This window comes from Pituophis catenifer, unplaced genomic scaffold, assembly GCF_029215685.1.
Source record: "Pituophis catenifer annectens isolate HBS135680 unplaced genomic scaffold, rPitCat1.0.hap2 SCAF_3, whole genome shotgun sequence".
Lineage (NCBI taxonomy): Eukaryota > Metazoa > Chordata > Lepidosauria > Squamata > Colubridae > Pituophis > Pituophis catenifer.
The window spans coordinates 156,870,088-156,890,143 of NW_027256883.1; the positions used below are offsets into that span (position 1 = coordinate 156,870,088).

General features: G+C 38.3%; 1 protein-coding gene across 1 annotated transcript in view; it reads left to right on the forward strand.

Annotated features, from left to right (window-relative positions):
- The window catches only part of MKNK1 (MAPK interacting serine/threonine kinase 1), a 30,664-nt gene extending 11,369 nt beyond the window's left edge, over nt 1-19,295 (forward strand). Inside the window, exons 4-14 of the mRNA XM_070939582.1 lie at nt 3,807-3,905; nt 5,573-5,670; nt 6,211-6,290; nt 7,071-7,144; nt 7,900-8,004; nt 10,146-10,201; nt 10,306-10,401; nt 15,836-16,030; nt 16,764-16,928; nt 17,696-17,739; nt 18,487-19,295. Of these exons, the coding sequence (XP_070795683.1) occupies nt 3,807-3,905; nt 5,573-5,670; nt 6,211-6,290; nt 7,071-7,144; nt 7,900-8,004; nt 10,146-10,201; nt 10,306-10,401; nt 15,836-16,030; nt 16,764-16,928; nt 17,696-17,739; nt 18,487-18,715 (1,241 nt within the window). The 3' untranslated portion in view covers nt 18,716-19,295. The remainder of the gene's footprint in view (nt 1-3,806; nt 3,906-5,572; nt 5,671-6,210; nt 6,291-7,070; nt 7,145-7,899; nt 8,005-10,145; nt 10,202-10,305; nt 10,402-15,835; nt 16,031-16,763; nt 16,929-17,695; nt 17,740-18,486) is intronic.
- Nucleotides 19,296-20,056: the final 761 nt, after the last annotated feature.

Sequence of the window (20,056 nt, forward strand, 5' to 3'; positions counted from 1 at the left end):
ATCATAAATATGAGTCAGTTGCCAAGGGTCTGAACTTGGATCACGTGAACATGGGGATGCTGCAATGGTTGTTAAGTGTGAAAAATGGTCATGTCACTTTTTTCATTGCGACTTTGAACAGTCAATTAATGAACTGTTGTAAACCGAGCACTACCTGTACTGCAGAAGCCCAGATAACCATTAGATGGCAGCAGAGAGAACCAAATGGTTCTCCTCTACTACAAACTAGAGGTCAAGGTCTGCTAAATCAAGTCTTCATTTTGTATGGCTCTGTCTTTTTTAGTTAAGCATTAGCTAAATCAGTGAGGGCGTCTAATGCAGCAAATGATAGCATAGCAAAAGCAACTATGCTTGGTAAGATTGAGGGGGCGTGAGAAGAAGGGGATAAAAATGGGCAAGAGGAATGAATGTGTTCATTGCTAGTGCAATGTTGGAAGCGTTGGTTGCTTCTGGGCATACAGGTCAGAGTTGTGGACAGTTGTCCATACAGTTTCCAAGAGCCAGCTGCAACGCAGTCCAGATGAGGCTCTACTAATTTCCTTGAGTTTCCTTAGATATTTTTGAAGATGAATACCGATTGCTCCTAGCTCCTAGCAAAATTAATTATATTAATTTTATAAAATTATAAAACTAATATAATTTTAAAGCAAACCTACTACAAAATACGTTAGAAGGGAAGGTGCTACAATAATTACATTGTGGTAAAACAATTGATTGCCATCTTACACATTTTAAAAAAATGGCAAGGTCATTTTGGTTCATTCTAGCAGAAAGTATTTTAGGAAAGTAAAGGTTATACAAGGATATGTCTTGCATTTCTGATTAAAACCACAGGCAGAATAAATAGCAAAAGTAACACTTGTTTTATGGCTGTCTGAGCACAACGTGGACATAGCAATGAGTCAAGCTTTTTTTTGGTGTGAAAGAAAGCTGCTTAACCTTTGATGTGTCAGATGGGAAAAACTGATTGAAATAGCCTCTACACTGGCTAACCCAGTATAGATACTGTAGAGAAGAAATCTATTTCTTAACAGAATAACATCTGGCTCTCTTAAAGTCCAAGACTCTAGTTTGACTTTGTTGTATTGCTTGTGCTTGCATAATGTTGAATTCCAATATTGCATGATCACTTGCCCACAAGGTTCCTGTAGCTTCAACACCTGTTATCATTTCATCATTTCATTCTTGGACCAAGATTGGTCAGAACTTAATAAAACAGTAATTTCCTGAGTGGACAAATTATTAACTTGGTATGGGAAGTTATTTTTAATTCACTTAATGAATAAATAATTCTTTTAACAATACGTTTGCTAAAAACTTCTTTCTTTTCTGCAAATAAACCTCAAAACACCTTTGCAGTTCACTAAACTTTATACGTTTAGTAGACATTCAACAAATATAACATTTATCTTTTAGAAATAAAAATAAAAATATTCAGGAAAAGTAAAAAATCATGTAGAAAAATTAGAATGATATCAAAATTATTGTATGTGGATCCTATAAACTGGCTTTCAGTTTACACTTTGTATCAAATGACGATTTATTTTAATTTGGTTTACTGAATAAGCTGGTTTCCTAGATTGACAGAACATAATATGCCCAAATCAACCAAATAGGTCTTCGTACAGCATGTTAAGACACTCATTGTCTTTTAGTTTCTGATGAATTTGTTCACATGTATTTTATCCTGCATTTGATAAAAAAAATTAAGAATACTTAATTCTTTCAATTTGTCTACAAAGACACGAAGATTAAAAAATACTTGTAGAAATGATGGGAAATAATCTTAAATCAGTATGTGGAAGCTTTTTGTGCTTATATGAAGGAAAAATCATTCTCTAAGACCTTTTATGATATTCTTGTGAGCATCAGTAATGATATTAATCATAAATTAAAAAGCATATTAAGTTATTATTGTAAACTACTGTACCACTGCAGCATTTCATTCAAGTTGAATTCAGTATTTTTAAAATTGAGACAGGCCTTCAAAAAAAAAAAATCCATTCGATGGACATGCAGCAAAAATTACATTTCTCCACGGGGACGAAAGTCTCACACTATACCATTAACTTTAAAAAATTCAGAATCAATTGCCAAAAAAAAAAAAAAAATTCCCCACCCAGACCTTTTTCCTACCATCCTTCTGGGCTTTTATGAAATTTTTATTTACTATATACCCGTGATGGCGAGCCTATGACACACGTGCCCAAAGTGGCACACAGAGCCATGTCGCCTGGCACCTGTGGCGTCGCCCATTCCTCTTCCAGATTTCTGGCATGCATGTGCGTGCGACGATCCACTGGCCTTTTTGCATGCGGCAGTGCCAGAAAATGGAAGAGCTGGTCTTCCGTTTTCCTGCGTGAGCATGTGTGCCGGTCAGCCACGTGCACCGGAAGTTCATTTGGGGGGGGGCATGCACCCTGGACAGCTTCCTTCTGGGTTTCGATGCCGAAAAGGTTTGCCATCACTGCTATATACTGTAAAGTAATTTTTCTGCTGAATGGATTTTTGCATTCTAAGTATCTTTTTTAGTGTCCTGCTGATTTTTCACACTGTAATTTGCATAGTCTCTTTTCTTTAGCTCCATTGCCTGGAGTTGATACAACCTGGTAAAAAGCCATTCCTTCGCTCACCCCTCCCCTTCCAGCCATTATGGCTTATTATTTTATAGTGTCTGAACAAAAACGTCTTATTCTTGGCTTTAACAGTTGAAATAGCGAAAAATAATGGTAAAAAACTATTCCAAATGGGCCTACAATGTGCTATGTGGGAACCCCATGTTTTGTATCATTTGTACAGACATTTTCTATATTGTTTTTTATTGTTACTTTTTTTTTTGCTGTGCCCCTATACCTTGAAAATAGTGTTCCTTGGATATGATCAAAAATATTACCTTTTTGTTAGTGGTTTAAAGCAGTGGTGAAATCTAAAATCTGTTACTACCGGATCTGTGGGCGTGGCTTGGTGTGGGGGGTTAATGTGACGGTGGGCATGGCCAATTTTTTTTAACTTTTAAAACCATTTTTTACATGTAAAACCATATAAAAAATGCTTTCAAAAGGCTCTGACGATCCCAGCTGAGTTGCCTGATTGTCAGAGGGTTTTTTAAAAAAACTTCTGCCGATCAGGCAACTCAGCTGAGATCGTCAGAGCTTGGCTCGTCAGAGGCATTTAAAAGAAAAAAAGCCTCTGATGATCGCGCGGCTCAGCTGGGCATGGGGGGCGGGGGCAGGGATTTTTGTTGCCTGTTCTCCGAACTGCCCGTCACCATCGCTATCTACTCACCTGAGCCGGTCTGAACCGGGAGCATTTCACCCCTGGTTTAAAGGTAAAGGTGAAGGCTCCCCTTGCACATATGTGCTAGTTGTTCCCGACTCTAGGGGCCCGTGCTCATCTCTGTTTCAAAGCCGAAGAGCCAGTGCTGTCCGAAGACGTCTCCGTGGTCATGTGGCTGGCATGACTAAATGCCAAAAGCGCACAGAATGCTGTTACCTTACCACCAAAGGTGGTTCCTATTTTTCTACTTGCATTTTTTACGTGCTTTCGAACTGGTACGTTTGCAGAAGCTGGGACAAGTAACGGGAGCTCACCCCGTTACATGGCACTAGGGATTCGAACCGCTGAACTGCCGGCCTTTTGATCAACAAGCTCAGCGCCTTAGCCACTGAGCCACCGCTTCCCCTTAGTGGTTTACATTGGGAGATTAAAAAAGAGAACATTAGAGATTTAAGAGTATGAAGTCATACTACTCTCACATATTTGCTGTAAACAGAAGAGTGATCTGCTGTTCTTTTTCTGTTGTGTAGAGATAATCAACAGCCAGCCTCTTCCCATATCAGACAATGGCAAAAGGAAAAAGAAAAAGAGGACAAGAGCTACAGATCATTTCCCTGGAAGGTTTGAAGGTTGGATTTATAATTGCTTGGATTTTTGGGGGGTGTAGTTTTGGTCTTGTGTAGATTTGTTTGCTTGTTTTCAATCTTCTATGGTAGTCTTAGTTTAGGAATACTGTAAGAATATTGCACTTTGATTTGATTGTATTTCTCAATCTCAGCAACTTTTAAGATGTAGTATTTCAATTCCCAGAATCCGCCAGTCACCATGGGTAGCTGGGGAATTCAAGCTTACAAATCTTAAAGTTGGAAACATTGGGTTAAAAGAACAACTTCTTACATTTTTCTACTTCTTGTGCATTGTCCTTGTTTGGCTTTGCTGAAGACAAACAAAATAGAGATACTCCCTGTTTAACAACAGCCCTGTTTAGCAACCATTTGAAATTGTGACAGTGTTGAAAAGGTAATTTTATGATCGGTCCTTGAACTTACCAGAATTGCAGGTTACAGTACATTATCACCATTCAGGTGCTTTGCAACCAGCCCAGATTTATGGCCATTGCAACATCCAGTGGTCCTGTGATTGTCACTTGCGAGCTTCGCATCCAGCTTTCAACAAGCAGAGTCAGTGGAGAAGCTGGCAGTAAAATTACAAGTCATGCGATATCTCAAGAAGTGATTTCCTTGTTGACCATGGCTGAACTGATGTTGTAAATCCTTTGTGGTCACGTGATGTTTCACTTAATGACCGTATCACTTAGCGACAGTTGCTGGTTCCAGTTGTGGTTATTGAGGACTACCTATAGTTGAAATTCACATAGCATGATTTCATATTTCATTGATATTATTCCAAGATAATTGAAAAGGAAGAACCATAAGCAATTAAAATCTAGAAGATAAAATAGAGGAGATCACAACCTTTCAGAAATGATGTTTTCCACATGAAAAACCGATAAAATTTTCTTCCATGTTGTCGTCTTTAATTTCTTGATGAACTTTTTTTTGTTTAGTAGCAAATGTGTTATCGGCACTAAGTTTACTGAATTGTCCACTGTTAATTCCTTCTGTATATGGGATTATTATTATTATTATTATTATTATTATTATTATTATTATTATTATTATCATCTATTATCTATTATTCATTACACATGAAATTCAGTCAATTGAACATTTAAACATGTATCACAAATATCATTGACTGGCCCTGATGGTTGATACGGGTTTGCTGCCAGCATCCTAGGTATCAGCCAAGTATCTTCTTAAAATAGCCTTGATAGTACAAGGGTTTAGTGCACCCTGTTATTAACACAGCTGCCTGCAATTTCTGCTGGTTCGAATCTCTCCAAGGCTCAAGGTTGACTCAGCCTTCCATCCTTTCTAAGGTAGGTGAAATGAGGACCCAGTTTGTGGGGGCAATAAGCTGACTTTGTATAAAAATATACAAAAGAATGAAGGCTATTGCTTAAAGCATTGTAAGCCACCCTGAGTCTCCGGAGAAGGGCGGCATATAAATCAAATTAAAAAAAAAAAAATGTATGTTTTTCCTAGTAGTGCAGTCTTTTGCAGCTTCGCTGGTGCTAGAGCAGGAAGCTGTAACTTCTTGATGTATTTTGCAAAATTCTTAGACATGGTACCAAGTGTCCAGATGACAGTGGGTATCACTGTTACATGTTTCATCCATAATCGCGTAGTTTCTTATTATTATTACTATTATTACTATTATTATTATTTGGCAGATTTATATAAGCTCACTGCAGAGATGCTTGGTGAGGGCTCCTATGCCACGGTTCAAGGAGCAGTTAGCTTGCAGACTGGAAAGGAATATGCAGTTAAGGTGAGGAAAAAAGCGTCACAATTTTCCTTTTGATTAAGAGCATTATTGCTTAAAAATGTGATTTCCTCTGTGAGAACCTACAAGAACCCAGTTATTAACTACACTAATAACTATTTCAGAGGTAGGGAACTATGGCCCCTTTATGATTTATGGACTTTAACTGAGGCAGGAATTCTGGGATTTGAGATCCACAAGTCATAAAAGGGCCATAGTTCCCCAAACGATACTAGCTCTAACCATTTTTTCCCCCTTCAACATATTGAAATGAAAAGATTGTGTCATTGGCAACATTTTGCATCATGCAAAATTTTCTACTTCTGCAACAGGAATTTCCCTCACTTTTATTCCCAATGCTCCATGAAGGCTTCTGAAAGCTCATCTGGAGGTTTCAGGATTGAGTGGATCTGTAACATGGTGCAAGAAGTGATTTTGATCTGTCAATAAAACCCAGTTTTGGCAGGCAGACAGAATTGGATATAATGCAATATTCATTCTGCAAGAAGTTTTTCATTTAAAAAAAACTTTATACTTTTGCAACAGATAATTGAAAAAAATGCTGGACATAGTCGGAGTCGGGTATTTCGAGAAGTGGAAACATTGTATCAGTGTCAGGGCAATAAGTAAGTATTACAGTATTAATAAAACCTTGTATGTTAAAAATTCCACAAAATAAGATTGGCAGCAGTTGTTTATTCTTGGTATATGTGTAGAAAGCAGAGCTCAAATAACATCCCTCGGTAAATTATGTTTATTTATTTATTTATTTATTTTTTATACCGCCCTTCTCCTGAGGGACTCAGGGCGGTGAACAGTTAACATAACATACATATAAAATGTGAATATAAGATGATTAAGCCAATTTAGCTCATCGGTTAAGAATTTTCAGCATAAAGATTTAGAACAATGAAGAAATTTATGCCAGCCCAGCTTGGTGAAAGAGAAAGGTCTTAAGTGCGCGATGGAAAGTACGAAGATCTGGGATCATTCGTATCCCTGGGGGTAACCTGTTCCAAAGGGTAGGTGCCCCCACAGAAAAGGCTCTTACTCTGGGATAAAGCAGAGTATGTTTGATTTATGTTGATAAAGCACAAAGGGTAGACTTGAAGCAGCTGCTTCTACCAAAATTTTTCAGGTCCTTTTGGCTCCTATATATTTATTTAATAATGCAGGCCTGGGAATGAAAAGAGCGAAGACAAGTGAATTATTTTTCATATTTATTAAAGATACTGATTAATTTTAGAAACAATCATACTGATGACTTTAGGATTAGACCAATGTGATTATTTTATTGTTTATCTGAAAACATCAGAATATTTCAAATAACACTTTGGGGGATACTTGTGCCTTTGATGTACTAAGAAAATAAGACTTAGCATGATCACCTGTGCCTTGTTTTTAAGGAACATTTTGGAATTAATAGAGTTTTTTGAAGATAGTGTAAAGTACTACCTTGTGTTTGAAAAGCTGCGAGGAGGTAAGTATGTATTCCCCTTCCTTTGTCTCTGCCCCCCTCCCAATTTTATTATAACAGTGACCCGCCTTAGTTTAATCATTCAAACTTTTCACAGAAATATGTAGTTTTATCTTCTATTACATAACACTTGGATTTTCATTCATAGCCTATTTTAAAGATTATTATTGTACTCATGTATGAAGCTGAAATATTATCCAGATAATATTGGGATGGTTCTTAAAAAATGAATTGAAGTCACTCAGAATAATTACATTATAGTAAAGTGCAGATAACTTGTGCTTTTTAGTTTTGAGAATTGGTCACAGATATAAAAAATATGAAGTTAGGAAACAGATTATGTGTCCCTCTCTGCAGTGACAAAGTATCATACAATTTCACAGTAAAAATCTGCACATCTACAGTATATATTCAAAATTCGTCTTTGATGGGGGGGGGGGTTCAGAAAATGTGAACATTCTTTAAACTTTTGGCCTTTAATTCCTGATTAAAATAGTAATCTTGTATAAACAACTTTGGAGTAAATGTCACACTTGTTTCTGAAGAAAACAGACCAGTCTGCATGGTCTCTAACCTGTTGAGCTGTGATGTGGGGGCTGTAAAATCAATTTCTCTTCTGTAATTACCTTTGCTGCTATTTTTGTTGAGATAGGAACCTGGGCAATTTAGTTGTCACAAATATGTCTATACTTATTATAGAGTTTGATATCTTCAGATGTTTTGCCTAAAAGCATCTACCTGCCGTCTTTCCTCTATAGGCTCTATCCTGACTCATATACAGAAGCAAAAGCACTTTAATGAGAGGGAGGCCAGCCAGGTGGTGAGAGACATTGCCTGTGCATTGGATTTCTTGCACACAAAAGGTAAAAACAATCATATTCCTATTTCCAAGCTCATTAGCCATCAGCTATCAGGCTAGGCAAAGTTGCTTGTATACTTAAAAGACCAGCATGAAATTAAGTTTATTTCTGTGTTTAAGCATTTTGGATGTCTTTTTCTGACATAATAGCATAAGGATTTTGACACTGTGGTTGTTGCCTTTGAGGTACAGTGAATGAACATAGTCCCTATTGAGTTATTGCACAGGAATGATGCAATGATGAATGATGCATTTCAATATAAATGACACTTATAGGGGATTTAGAGAAGATGATTAATGCTCATATTAACTGTGTGCTTAAAAGTGACCCACATGCGTTGTAAGCAGATATGTTGCAGTATGTGGAGGAGGCTAGGCTATGAAGTAGCATGGATGATTTTTTAAAAAATTAAAAACATACAGAATTATGCATGCAACCCAACCTGGTTACCATAAGGTTGTAAAATTTTTTAAGTTTCCAGTTTCCAGTCCATTATTACAGCCTTCAGAATGGTACAATAGTGCCACACTGTTCATTAATAATAAAAATGTAAAATCAATATAACGCGCATAAGTAATAGAAGTAAGGATGATTGGGAAATTAGAAATTAAGTCTAATAAAGACAGATGAAATAAGAATTGTGAAGAAAAGATTCTGGTAGAGTTTTTCAAATAGCTAAGACTGTCACACAGAAAATCAAGACTTGCACTGGGATATGGGACAATAGATTTAGGTTTAGGAAGGCAGGAATAAGCTGGATATTAGAAACAAACTTCATAAGAATATGAGTAGTTTGCAAATTGATCCAGTTATGAAGTGGGGTAGTGGCTCTCCTCTGCTAGATGTATTTAAATGCAAACTAGACAGCCATTTGTTGGGGAGCCTTTAATTGTATAAATGGTCATTTCTAATGCCACGGATCAAAGTAACGTAAGTTTTGCTCACCACTTTACCTTAACAGTGACACTTAATGGTACAGATGATAAATTCAAAATTTTAAAAAATGTTTAAGTAAAACATTTATTTTTAAATCCACATCATCTTTCTATGTAGTCTGTTGGCCAGTAAAAAAAACCAATAAAACCTCTATAATTAAATTTGAAGTGAGTAAAAGGTTCGTCCTCCTCACACATCTATACCACCTTCATGAAGAGGTCAGTGCACTTACGGAAACACTGAAATTACAATGTAATTACAAGGTATTTTGAAGCCAGCCTGCCCCTGCCCTCCATTATCATAGCTTTTTCTTACCAACATCAAAAGTAAGCACTAATGGCCTATGTAGTTCATCCCCAGCCATCCTATATGAGTTTCTTTGTCTCTAAATAAATCAGTGTGCCTGAGTTCGCTTCACTAACACAGGCTGCTACTTGTGTGCAGAAATATTAACAATTGGGCAATATAATTCAGTCATCCCATTATCTTCTGGTTAGAAGCAGGGCACCCTTTTGTTTCCCAGCTGAACAAATGCTTTGGTCAAAATTCTGAAAAAAGAAAACTCTCCTTTTGAAGACCTACACATCCTTATACATGTCCAGTTCCCTTGGAAACATAAGATTCATAGGTTTCCTTCTCACAGTTGTGAATACTCTATGTGTGGGTGAAAATGCGAGTCAAGCACTGACTTTAGAAGTTATGCCATTGTCCCTCAGGACTCTTTAGAACTCTGGTTTAGCTTGTGAAGGAGCGAGTCACTGCTGATATCCGTGTATTGACAACACGAAGAGCTTATGAAGGGAACATATTTTATTGTTTGTTCTTTAAAAAATGTACCAGTATTACAGGTATACATACATCTCTTATCAAGAGCTATAAAGAATAGTTCATTAGCCAATACATTTCATTTACATTGTATTATAGAAAGGCTTCTTAAATGCCTGGATTGTACTATGTAATTTGTGGGAGTTCAAGATTCATGTGAAGATATTATTTTAATGCCATTATTCTAATGTATATTATTTCTTCTGTACAATTATTTGGAAAATATCCAGGAATATTTCATGAAGTTTGAATGTAACTTTTAAGAGATGATTTAAGTGCAGTGGAATTAGTAGCTACTGCAAACACCAAAAAGCAAATATTTTCTCTATTTTTGGCATTGTTGTTTTGGACATGACTCATTGTCTTTCTGTGTTACTTCTTAGGTATTGCACATCGAGATCTAAAACCTGAGAATATACTCTGTGAATCTCCCAATAAGGTGCGTCTATGTTTAGTAATTCTACCTGTTTACTTTTCATTAGGCTTAATTTATTTCCTCAATGATTTGATTTATATGTGTTTTTCCTTCTTACTCCATTTCAGGTATCACCTGTAAAAATTTGTGATTTTGATCTTGGAAGTGGGGTGAAACTCAACAGTGCATGTACTCCAATCTCTACTCCTGAACTGACTACTCCGGTACGTAGACTCCTGTATTTTGAAGAGTTGACTATGATGTGAAAACAGAGGGCAACAATTCAATATGTTGTGCTGCAGAGTTGCTCAGATGCACAACCTAGCTGGAGTTTAGTTGAATTGCAAAAAGTGAAATATCAAGCATGTCAATATTGTATTTTCCAGACAACATCTTGCTAACTTTTTTGGGGGTGATTATAGATGATAATATAGATTATAGAGTAAATTTAAAGTTTGCAAATAAGTCTAATAATAAATTATAAGTTGCATTTCTCAGGTTTGAAAATTATAAGAAAATAGCTCCCAATAAGATCATGGAAATCTTGACATTAGTCCTAATGTAAAGTATCATTTGGCTTCATATATACAATATTTGGAAATGTTTTTTTTAATGCTTTCTTGCTACAGCAGTATTCTCAAGCAGGTAAACAGTCTTCGTATAATAAGTTCTCACAGTTTAGCAGTGTTTTTAGAAAATATTGATCTAAAAAAGCAGACTGTATTTGTTTGTTCTAAAAGACATGATGGGCCATCACAGTATCTTTAGTCATGCTAAATATTATATATATTCATTTGATAAGCAGGATACTTGAGAGTAAAATATGGGAAAGCCCTGCAGATCCCCACATGAAGCCCTGACTGGATGATAGGCAGATTGAAGCTGAAATAAATGTGCCGTAAGCTGAATAAGCATTCAGTTTTACATACTTCAGTGTCAGGAAAAAGTTGTTCGAAAAGATTCCTTGAATGGATGCAAAGTTTGACAGAAAAGGGAATTGTCGTGGGCAATTCCATCCAGTAAGGGGCAGCATAAGAAAATGAGTGGAATCGCACCAGGAAGCAGGAAACCTAAAGATAGCTGAAAATGGTAGTATGAAAAGCAGAATTACATATGTATCAAGTCCCTGTGAGTGTACCCAAGAGAGTGCAAATAAATAAGAAAAATTACAAACGGACTGGTTTATTGTCCTAGATCATGTTTATTCTATTGTAGCCAACAAGACTTGCATCTTTAATGCTGCATAATAGAACTGATTGAACAGTCCTTTTGCAAAGTATTTCAGAGATTTTTTTAACATTGAAACTATTCATATGATTAATGACAGTTAATGACAGTTAAGCCATCATATTCATACGCCAAATTCCAAAATTATGGCTTGCACATGCTAAATAAAATCATTATCTTGGCTAGGTAATCAAATTACTAGAGAATTAAGAAGAGAGAACATGAAGTGTTATTTTCAAAAACAAAATATAATTAAATATATTGGGCACCTCAACAATTCCTTATCAATGCACATTGGAAGGATTCAGATTTTGCTTTTACTTGTTTTCTTTCTTGTCATTGTTTAGCTCAGTATTTTTCAACCTCGGCAACTTTAAGATGTGTGGACTTCAACTTCTGGGATCTTAAAGCTGTTGAGGTTGAGAAACACTGGCGGCAAAATGCTGACTCTGTTAACTGCTTAGAGAGGGCTGTAAAGCACTGTGAAGCGGTATATAAGTCATATAAGTATATAAATCTGAATGCTATTGCTATCAGATGGTTGCAACACATGGTATGGAATCGTGGGTATAAAGTCCCTGGAACATGGTTTACTGTATACGTTTCTCCAAAACTCCTTGACCAAACATTAAAGGTTCGGGAGAGATTAAACTTTGGAAATGAGTGAATATGAAACGGTACTAGAATAAGTCACTTCATATTGGACAAGACATTTCAAAGAGAGTTGCAAGAATTTTAAACTATGTATTTAAAACAGCTTTTATGCATTGCCTGACCCAACTAATCACAGAACTTGACTTGCAGAGGTTTGGGGTGATAATGGGTATATTTGCATTTAATTAAAATCTGCAAGGTTGAGTTGTATCACCAAGCCAACTGTTTGTTACTACGCAAAAAAACATTCTAAAATTGTGCGTATATTCAAGTACTCTATACTGAGACATCTACAAATTAACATTCTCAATTTCATTTTTGCTTCCTCATAATTCTTACTGTTGCCCAGCAACTGTGCCATAGTTTATTGCCAGGGTTGTGGGAGGTAGACCAGTAATCTTATGCTTATTTCCATAAAGTGTGAAATGCTGCCCTCACTTTAAAAAAAAAAATCTTGGCTTTAAAAATGTTCAGTTTGTATTGTGCTACAAAATATGAATTAAATTTACGCTACAGCGTGCCTGGGTCTGGGAATCTCTTATCTGCCAGGGTTAGACTGAATGAGTTGTGTAGACTAAATTTCCAGAGAGATAACTGCTTTGAATCAATGAGAAATAATAATCACAGTAATAATCACAGTAACTTGGATAATAATCACAGAAACTTGGATAGAACTGATTACATCAGGGGTATCTAACTTTGGAATCTTTATATGCTGGCTGGGGAATTCTGGAGATTGAAGTCTACAGATTTTAAAGTTGCCAAGGTTGGTTATCCCTGACTTAGATCGTCCCCTCCTTCCTCCATCCTTCTGGACTTCTTCAGCATCTGCCAGTATTCTACTACTAAACTGATACTTATTTAAAATTAACAGCAGCAGAATTTCCTGCATTGGGTTTAATACTCTGCCAGCTTTATGGGGAAAAATAGTCACTCCAAATAGCTATGAGATGTTACTAATCATATAATTTGTAATAACAGGTAGTCCTCAACTTATAATCACAATTGAGCCCAAAATTTATGTTGCTAAGTGAAACAATCATTAAGTGAGTTTTGCCCTCTTTCACGACCTTTCCTGCCACAGTTGTTAAGTGAATCACTGCAGTCGTTAAATTGACTTGGCTTGTCAGAAGTTCGCAAAAACTGATTACATGAGCCCAGCACGCTGCAACTGTCATAAATATGAACCAGTTGCCAAACATCTGGATTTTGATCATGTGACCATGGGGATGCTGCAACAGTCGTAAATGTGAAAAATGGTCATAAGTCACTTTTTTTAATGCTGTGAACGGTCACTCAGTGAACTGCAGTGCATTGATCTTAAGCATGGGTACTACATGCAGGGTTTTGGGTGGATCCGCCTTTCCAAAAAGAGTTATGTATTAACGGCACAGGTAACCTCCCTTAATGACTACAATTGGAAGCAGCAGCTCCATTGCGAAGCACTGTCGTCATTAAGCAGAAAATCGTATGATCACATCGGGCTTATGGAATCACTTCCATAAATCACAGCCATTAAATGAGTCACTGGGGTCATTAAGTGAGATATCATGTGACCACCACTTGCAGCATTACTTCCAGGTTCTCCATTCTTGTTGGAAGCTGGTTGTGAAACATGTGAACGGTAGTCACGTGATCGCAGGATGCTGTGAGAGTAGCATCAGTGCGAGGGGGATGGTTGCAAAGCTGTTTATTTTATACGGTTTGAATGGTCACTAAATGAGGCAGTCATTAAGCAAGGACTACCTGTCTGTGAATGCTTCCTTTTCTGCAACTGTCTGATACAGTCTGATTCAGGGTCGAGCTGAGGATTTTGTGCAATTCCTGCATGATAAAGTTGCTCGGATTCGGGAAGGCTTGGACTCCGACTGGATGAGTCCAGGGGAGGAGACGAGGGTAGGTCTTGAGAATATTATCTGAGAGGAGTTTGATCCTGTGGCTCCCGAGGATGTGGACAGGGTTCTGGGTAAGATTAGTGCCGCCACGTGTTTATTGGACCCGTGTCCCTCCTGGTTGGTACTGGCCTCCCGGGAGGTTACATGAGGCTGGCTCCAGGGGATTATAAGTGCTTCTTTGAGTGAGGGTGCCTTTCCCGCTGCCTTGAAAGAGGCGGTGGTGAGGCCCCTCCTCAAGAAGCCTTCCCTGGACCCGGCTGAATTAGCTAACCACTGTCCGGTCTCCAACCTTCATTTTGTGGCGAAAGTTGTTGAGAGTGTGGTGGCACGACAGCTTCCCCGGCACCTGGATGAAACTATCTATGTGGACCCGTACCAATCGGGCTTCAGGCAGGGGTACAGCACAGAAACGGCATTGGTTGCGTTGGTGGATGATCTCTGGAGTGCTCGGGACAGGGGTTGCTCCTCTGTCCTGGTCCTATTAGATCTCTCAGTGGCTTTTGATACCATCGACCATGGTATCATGCTGCAACGGTTGAGGGGACTAGGAATAGGGGGCACTGTCCTGTGGTGGTTTTCCTCCTTCCTCTCCGACCATTTGCAGTTTGTGTTGGCAGGGGGGCAGAGGTCGACCTCAAGGCTCATCGCATGGGTCGGTCCTCTTGCCCCTTCTGTTCAACATTTATGTGAAGCCGCAGGGTGAGATCATCTGTGGTTTTGGGGTGAGAGTCCATCAGTACGCTGATGACACTCAGCTGTACATCTCCACCCCAGACCACCCTAACGATGCCCTTGATGTGATGTCTCGCTGCCTGGAGGCCGTGGGGGTCTGAATGGGGAGAAATAGGCTCAGACTCAACCCTTCCAAGATGGGTTGAGTGGCTGTGGCTACCGGCGTCCTGATATAGTCAGCTGGTGCCATCGCTGACTATTGGGGGTGAATCTCTGCTCCCCACAGAGAGGGCTCGCAATCTGGGTGTCCTGGACGCACGGCTGTCTTTAGAAGAGCATATGATGGCCGTGGCCAGAGGGGCTTTCTATCAGGTTTGCCTGATTCGCCAGTTGCAGCCCTTTTTGGACCGGGACGCCTTGCGCACGGTCACTCACGCCCTTGTCACCTCCCAGCTGGACTACTGTAATGCTCTCTACATGGGGCTCCCCTTGAAGAGTACTCGGAGGCTCCAACTGGTCCAGAATGCGGCCGCACGGATGGTTATGGGCGCAACTCATTGTGCCCACGTGACACCCCTCCTGTGCGAGCTGCACTGGCTCCTAGTGGTCTTCCAGGTGCAATTCAAGGTGCTGGTCACCACCTTTAAAGCGCTCCATGGCATAGGACCCGGGTACCTTCGAGACCGACTTCTTCCACCAATAGCCTCCCACTGGCCAGTCCGCTCCCACAGAGAGGGTCTCCTCAGAGTGCCATTGGCCAAGTTATGTCGGCTGGCAACACCCAGGAGGAGGGCCTTCTCTGTGGAAGCCCCTGCCCTGTGGAATGAACTGCCCCTGGAAATGCGACCTCCGTGTATTTCGCTGTGCCCTCAAGACCCTGCTGTTCCGCCAGGCCGGGCTATCAATGTAATGATTTTAAATTGGGTGTTTTAAATTTTTGGGGTTTTAAATCTGAGCTGAAATTATTTAATAATTTTAATTATTTTTAATTGATGTCTGTCTTTGTGCTTTTAATAGGCTGTACACTGCCCTGAGTCCTTCGGGAGAAGGGCGGTATAGAAATAAAATTATTTATTTATTTATTTATTTATTTATTTATTTATTTATTTATTTATTTATTTATTTATTTATTTATTTATTTATTTATTTATTTATTTATTTATTTTTATTTATTTATTTATTTATTTATACGAATTCTGTATCTTGCTAGTGTGGGTCTGCAGAGTACATGGCGCCAGAGGTGGTGGAAGTCTTCACAGAAGAAGCCACATTCTATGACAAGCGGTGCGACCTGTGGAGCCTAGGTGTGATTTTGTATATCATGCTAAGTGGCTATCCTCCATTTGTGGGTAATTGTGGTACAGACTGTGGCTGGGACAGGGGAGAAGTCTGCAAAGTTTGTCAGGTAATCAGTATATTTTGGACATGTAATAATGTAGCACAGAGGTGGGGAACTATGGCCCCTTTATTACTTATAGACTTCAACTCCCAGAATTCCGCGCTCAGGAATTCTGGGAGTCGAAGTCCACAAGTCATAAAAGGGCCATTGTTTCCCTTCCCTGATGTAGCAGGTTTCATTGAGCTTCTTTAAAACTATTTGGATATCCTCTGAGACATCTATGGAGTTGAGGAATGAAGGCAATTAAAACTGTTTTCAAAACTGTTTTCAGTTTGAATTTATAAGCTCATAATGAATATGAAGGTTTTATATTCAGAGCATGTTCTCCAGTCTTGTGTTCTCAAGAATTGTACTAAAAGTATATTTCCTACGATTCCCAGTTTTGACCTTTGTTGCATGTAGAGGGGGAATATTTTTTTTAAAAAAATCTGTAACCCATTTAAATATTAAATAAAATATTTAAGATAAAATATTAAAAAAATATTTGTGAATATATTTTAAAATACATTCTGAGAAACAGGGAAATGCAGTTTTCCTTAAAAGCTAAGGAGTTTAAGTGCAAAGATACAGCAAAAATATTTCCAAAGTTTCATCTGCATAGTGGGAGGCAGTGATGGGGAGTTCTAAATAGGTTTTAAATAAATAACATTATTTTGTGGACCGGGAAAAAAAATCGAAATTTTAATTCTGAACTCTCAGCCTCTGGAAAAAAAACCAATATACTTTTTTTCCCTCATAGAATAAGCTTTTTGAGAGTATCCAGGAAGGCAAGTATGAGTTCCCTGACAAAGATTGGTCTGGCATCTCCAGTCAAGCCAAAGATCTCATCTCAAAGCTCCTGGTTCGTGATGCCAAACTGAGGCTTGGTGCTGCCCAGGTTCTAAAACATCCCTGGGTACAAGGTGTAAGTGGTGCCCTCTAATAATTGGAAAACAGCTGTCATATCTATGGTGGGGAAAAATGTGAAAACAATGATGCTGTCTTAAATCACATGAGTCCAGATCCCTAATGGCTTGCAATGATACAAACAATCAAGAGCCTTGATAGTACAGTGGTTACGCACCCTGTTATTAACACAGCTGCCTGCAATTTACTGCTGGTTCGAATCTCTCCAAGGCTCAAGGTTGACTCAGCCTTCCATCCTTTCTAAGGTAGGTGAAATGAGGACCCAGTTTGTGGGGGCAATAAGCTGACTTTGTATAAATATACAAAAGTATGAAGGCTATTGCTTAACACATTGTAAGCCGCCCTGAGTCTCCGGAGAAGGGCGGCATATAAATCAAATTAAAAAAAAAAAAACAATCTCCCAGTGCTTATTAAGCTCTCTTATTCTAGCTAAATAAAACAGTGGGTCTGCAATTGGTTTCCTATATCTACAAATATTCTTTATTACTGAGTACTTAAAGTTTTCCTTTGAGTAGCAAAAGGTTGTTTGGCACTAAAAGAACCAATTTCTGTTAATATAAATATATTGTTCTTTAATATATATTTTTTGTTTGGACATTGTAATTGCCAATATCTAGTCAGCCAACATAACATCTTGCTGTTAAAATGTGACTTATTCAGAAAGGTGTTCAAAGTAATGAACTGTGAAGATTGAATATCCTTTGATTAGTAAAGATTTTCTCCAGGGTTGCTTCGCTTATACTGCAACTTTTTTGTTGCTTTCAGCATGCTTCTGAAAGAGGCTTACCTACACCCCAGGTTCTTCAAAGGTAAGCTCTTCTGGAAGTTTGTCATAATGAATTGAAAAAGTGATTAGAACTGTTTCCAATGTTAGCAACATTAAGATGTGTGGACTTCAACTCCCAGAATTCCCCATCCTGCCACACTGCTTAGGGAATTCTGAGAGTCAAAATCAGAGGTGGTATTCAGCAGGTTCTGACCAGTTCTGGAGAACCAGTAGCAGAAATTTTGAGTAGTTCGGAGAACCGGTAAATATCACCTCTGACTGGCCCAGCCCCATCTATTCTCTGCCTCCTGAGTCCCAGCTGATCAGGAGTCCCTGGAGTGGGGTGGGAATGGAGAATTTACAGTATCCTTCCCCTGCCACACCACCAAGCCATGCCCACAGAACTGGTAGTAAAAAAAATTGAATCCCACCACTAGTCAAAATCCACAAGTCTTAAAATTACCAAGGTTGAAAAAAATTGCAGTGGATCCATTTTTTAAACCAAGTTGAGAAACACTGGCTTAGAAGATAGATTCATTGCAATCAGAGGAATTTTGAGAGAAAGCAGAGGGTTGTATTAATTGGTAAAACTTTCCCAGAAAACATTGTTTCTTGGGTCTGAAGAACCATTAATTGTTCCCATCACTTCTTGTTTGGAGATGAATCACAAAATTAACTTGGTTATAAGGAAGGTAATGAAGAGACAACTTGTGCTTTTCTGATGGGCTTCACAATTAGATTGTTAGTTCCTCTGGTATAAACTAATTTTCTTTTCTTAATTTTCCCGCAGGAACAGCAGCACAAAAGAGTTGACTCTTTTTGCTGCTGAAGCTATTGCTCTGAACCGCCAACTCTCCCAGCATGAAAATCAACTCAGTGACGAACAGGAAAGCCTCACACAGGCCATATGCTCCATGAAGCTTTCTCCTCCCTCTAAATCCCGCCTTGCCAAACGTAGAGCCATGGCCCAGGCTACCAAATCCAGTGACTTCCAGCCAGCTCCTCAGGCAGCTCTTTAATGTACATTTTATGTTTATTAATTCAAGGTTAGCATTGGTTATAATTGTGGTAAGGTACTCATCACCAATCAGTATACCCTGTTTCCCCCAAAATAAGACATCCCCTGATAATAAGCCCAATCGCTTATTTCAGGGTTCAAAAAAATATAAGAGAGGGTCTTATTTTCGAGGAAACACAGTATTAGTATTAGTTTCTTTACAACAAAGAAATTTTAGAACAAAACTTGGAGGAGAATGATGTAAAGGACAGCTTCTTTGGATTATTTTTTTAAATAAATGCTTTGAATTCTGTGAAGTTCTTAGATAAAATTGCTGCTCTGTTGCAATATAACAAACCACTTAGGCAATATTTGCACACTCCCGTCCAAAACCAGAGGATATATCTCTATTGCCAAGCCTTGGAACTAATAGAACTCCGAATTTAAAGGGTATTGAGGGATCTTTCAGTACTTTTACCACTCCAAGTCCCTACTTGCAGTCACAAAAAATTGTAATGGGTTTCTTTTAGAGAAACTTCATTGTTCTGGGTTTTTTTTTCTTTTAGCTTTCTTTGTCTATTAATAGTTTGAGTTAAACTTCAAAGGACATTAATAATAATTCATTACTGTTGGGGTTGCATCTAATGTTGTTACCCTTTATAATATTACCGGGGTGTCTATTTTAAGAATGAAGGTTATTTAATCTGGAGTTTCCTTTTTTTCCTTCCTTCCATCAGAAAAGGTACAGTACATGAAAGTGCATTGATAATGTGAGGCATTTTTTTAAGAAACTGTCTACAATAAAAAAACGACAGATCTTGGAGCTGAAGAGCTAGTAAAGAACGATCTCCTTGCTAAACTTTGGCAGAGAATGAAGCATGAACCTCCATTTCATTACCTTTAAAACAAGGAATGAGCGCATTTAAAAAATACCTCCTTGATTTGTTCCCATACTGTAAGCATGGAACCAAGAGAGGGATTTGATACCAGTCCATCATTCTTGGTCTTTTGAGTCATCATTTGAATCATTATTCCGCATCTGCTATTGGAGACCATCACAGTTAAAGTGATGGTCTCTTTAAAGTTAAAATAATTACAGTTCCTGTTCAACTTGAAAATAGAGCAAGTGGCTGAGACACATATGCACTCAGGAGGCCTTTCCTTTTTCTGGTCACCTTGAATACTTGAGAAAAAAGCACTTAATTGTTAACTGTGAAATATTTAAGTATGTGCCATTTTGATCAATTTTCCTATCTCTGTAGGCAAGCAGCTAGATCCATATAGAGCTGGATAAATCAGCATAGACTTGGAGTGGTTCTTGCTGTTGAGACATATATTCCATGGTTTATCTTATATAAGGACA